Source organism: Sorex fumeus, unplaced genomic scaffold, assembly GCF_029834395.1.
Source record: "Sorex fumeus unplaced genomic scaffold, SorFum_2.1 ptg000033l, whole genome shotgun sequence".
Lineage (NCBI taxonomy): Eukaryota > Metazoa > Chordata > Mammalia > Eulipotyphla > Soricidae > Sorex > Sorex fumeus.
Window position 1 is genome coordinate 28,445,905 of NW_026606090.1, and position 3,166 is coordinate 28,449,070.

General features: G+C 43.7%; 1 protein-coding gene across 1 annotated transcript; it reads right to left on the reverse strand.

Annotated features, from left to right (window-relative positions):
- Positions 1-1,574: 1,574 nt before the first annotated feature.
- Positions 1,575-2,529, reverse strand: LOC130025965 (40S ribosomal protein SA-like). Its single transcript, XM_056116636.1, has one exon. It carries the CDS (start codon positions 2,474-2,476, stop codon positions 1,589-1,591), a length of 888 nt encoding a protein of 295 aa, XP_055972611.1. The 5' UTR covers positions 2,477-2,529; the 3' UTR covers positions 1,575-1,588.
- Positions 2,530-3,166: the final 637 nt, after the last annotated feature.

The window sequence follows — 3,166 nt, forward strand, 5'->3', positions numbered from 1 at the left end:
GATCACGAAACATGCTGGATGAACTTCAATTCCTGGCAGCTCTGTTCCTGAAGGCCATGAACACCATCAAGAATGACCCTGATCTCTGAGCCAGGAGTAGTCAGGAATGGACAAAAATAAAAACAAAAATGTTAGACAAAAACCTTGGTGGCTTTCACAGTGCAAACAATTCATTTAATATTCAGTATGTTCCACTTTTGTGGCCATTAGAATGAATAAACTCTTTTACTAAAAATTCAAGATTTCTTGATAAAGCCACAGATTTTTTTTTGGTAAAAATTTCCTTAGAACCAAAAACATGATGGCAATTTGCGAGATTCAATGATTCAAGAGAGCATAACATGAAAGGTAGAGTGTCAGACTGACAGTGACTGCACGGCACCCCAGCATATGAGGGATGGAGGTCAAAGATAACACTTTCCTGAATATTGCTTGACATATGTGTGAGACAGACCGTAGAACACTCTGGAAGTAATCTAAAAAGGACAGAGTAGTAGGGTCTGTGCAGAAAGGACGTGCAGAGTTAAGATTAAGTTGGATACAGGAGGTGTAGGCTGTGTTTTACAGTGCTTCATAGACCCTATTATCCCTATGAATCTATAGATATAGCTGATGTTAATAAGCAGACTTTGATTCAATAGGTTTTGACTGGGGCCTGAGACCCTCGTAGGGTCACAAGCCTGTTATAATCCTGAAGCAGAAAAAGATGATTGCATTAGGAGTAAAATGTGGGACCTTGCCATCCAAAACAAGCCATCTCATTTTTGTCTTCAAACATACAAATGAGGGTCAGAGAGACAGCTCAGCAGGAGGCCTGGATTTCATCTGGCACCAAATGGTCACTAGCACTGGTGACCTCTGAGCACAGAGTCCTGGAGCACTGCCAGGTTTGAGCCCCAAAATAAACAGAATAGATAATTTTTCTGATAGATGTTACACACTGACGAGGCAGAATGGTAGGAGGTATGAAAACAGTGTTAGCTTGAGATTTCCTTTGAATTTTTAGGCTTAGCTAGTTTTCCAACTGGAGATGGATTTTTCTAGGGTATTATATAATAACTTCTACAATAACTGACATCAGTACAATAATTGCAGGTATAGACTAGTTGAAATGCAATTTAAAGAATTTGTTTATTAGTTAGGGTCCTTTCAGCACAAAATTCAAAGTGACAAGTACCTATGCTCACTAAGTTTCTGAATACATCCATAAAGGCATTTTTATTTTACCACTGAGAAACTATAGTTGTAAGATCCTAGTAGAGTACATCATTAAATTATTAATGTTTCCATGGGCTTTCACTGGTGTGAGGTAGTTAAAGAGACAAAGTGTAAAGAAGTGTGACTCATTGGGTAGGTGAACAAAGGTTGAATGAGCATTCACTGGACCTGTCGTCAACCTGAATTGTATTTTAGTTTTAGTCTCTATCTGTCTTAAGATGCTATGCAGTGGATATAGAATAATGCAAAGTAAGCACAGGAGAATTGTGTAAAATAATTTTAGGATTAACTGATTTTTTTTTTAGAAACTCATTTATTTTATTTTCCGTCAACCTTATTTTCATTTCCTATTTGAGTCTAGATGAACAGCTTAAGACCACTCGGTGGTGGTTCCAACCCACTCAGTGGCCTGAGCAGTAGGAGTTGCAGACCAATCTTCTGTGGCAGGCTGAGCACCCCAATCTTCAGTAGGGAACTGCTGAATGGGCAGAGAGGGCACCTGCACCCCTTCAGACCAGTCTGCAACCTCAGGCTGAGTCGCGGTGAACTCCGGAGCTGGGGCAGTCCATTCACCCTGGAATTCCTCCTTAGTCACGGCCTTCTCAGCAGCGGCCTGCTCTTCCTTTTCAATCTCCTCGGGATCTCTGTAGAAGTAGAGATCAGGCATGACCTCCCATGGGTGTTCATGGGAGATGGTGCCTCGCCTGCGCAGAACCTCCCGGGCCAGCATCCACCTCATGAGGCCCACAGAGTGAGCTCCCTTGTTGTTGCAAGGGATGGCAATGTCCACATAGCGCAGAGGAGAGTCTGTGTTACACAGAGCAATAGTAGGCAGGTTAACATAAGAAGCCTCTGTGAGGGGCTGGTGGTCATCCCTGGGATCAGTAACCACCAGAAGTCTCGGCTCCCGGAAAGCCGCCTGGATTTGATTGGTGAAAGTTCCAGGAGTGAAGCAGCCAGCGACTGGAGTGGCACCCCTGGCAGCAGCGAACTCCATCACAGCACGCTGGCCAGTATTCCTGGATGAGATCACACTGACATCGGCTGGGTTTTCAATGGCAACAATGGCACGAGCTGCCAGCAGAAGCTTCTCCCAGGTTCTCTTCAAATTTATGATGTAGATGCCATCACTTTTTCTTTTGTAGATGTACTGTTTCATCTGGAAGTCCAGGTTGGTGCCACCTAAGTGGGTGCCTGCTGCAAGGAATTTGAGGACATCCTCCTCCTTCATCTGCAGGACATTGAGGGCTCCGGACATTGGAAATTTCCCTTTAAGTTACGACGGGAATCGTGAACAATGCAGTATGGGTCCCTCGCTGGGCAGTGCAGAAAGGCAGGATTAACTGATTCTTTACCTTGCAATGGTATAACTTTGAGTGGTCATCTATGAACCATTATGCTATTGTGAATACTGTCATGTTAACTTTAGTTTGCCACTGTCACTGTCACTGTCCTCCCGTTGTTCATCAATTTGCTCGAGCGGGCACAGTAACATTGTGAGACTTGTTACTGTGTTTGGCATATTGAATACATCATGGGTAGCTTGCCAGGCTTTGCCGTGGGGGAGAGATACTCTCAGTAGCTTGCCAGGCTCTCCGAGAGGGGCAGAGGAACCGAACTGGGGTCGGCTATGTCGGCTGCATGCAAGGCAAATGCCCTACCCACTGTGCTATCGTTCCAGCCCAACTTTAGTTTAACTCTTAACAATCACTGGAGTCAAGTATAGAACAATGATATAAGGCAAAGAGGACCATCTTATTAGAGCTATTAAACAGAGAGGAGATGATCTGAGCTTGAAAATTGGTCCCAATCTCTTACCAAAGGATAAGGTAATCTGGAGTCATAAAATAATAAAATACTCTCGCACCTATTTACAGAAATAAATTATTATCATTGTCACTGTCACTATCCACTGCCCTCCCATTGTACATCGATTTGCTCGAGTCAG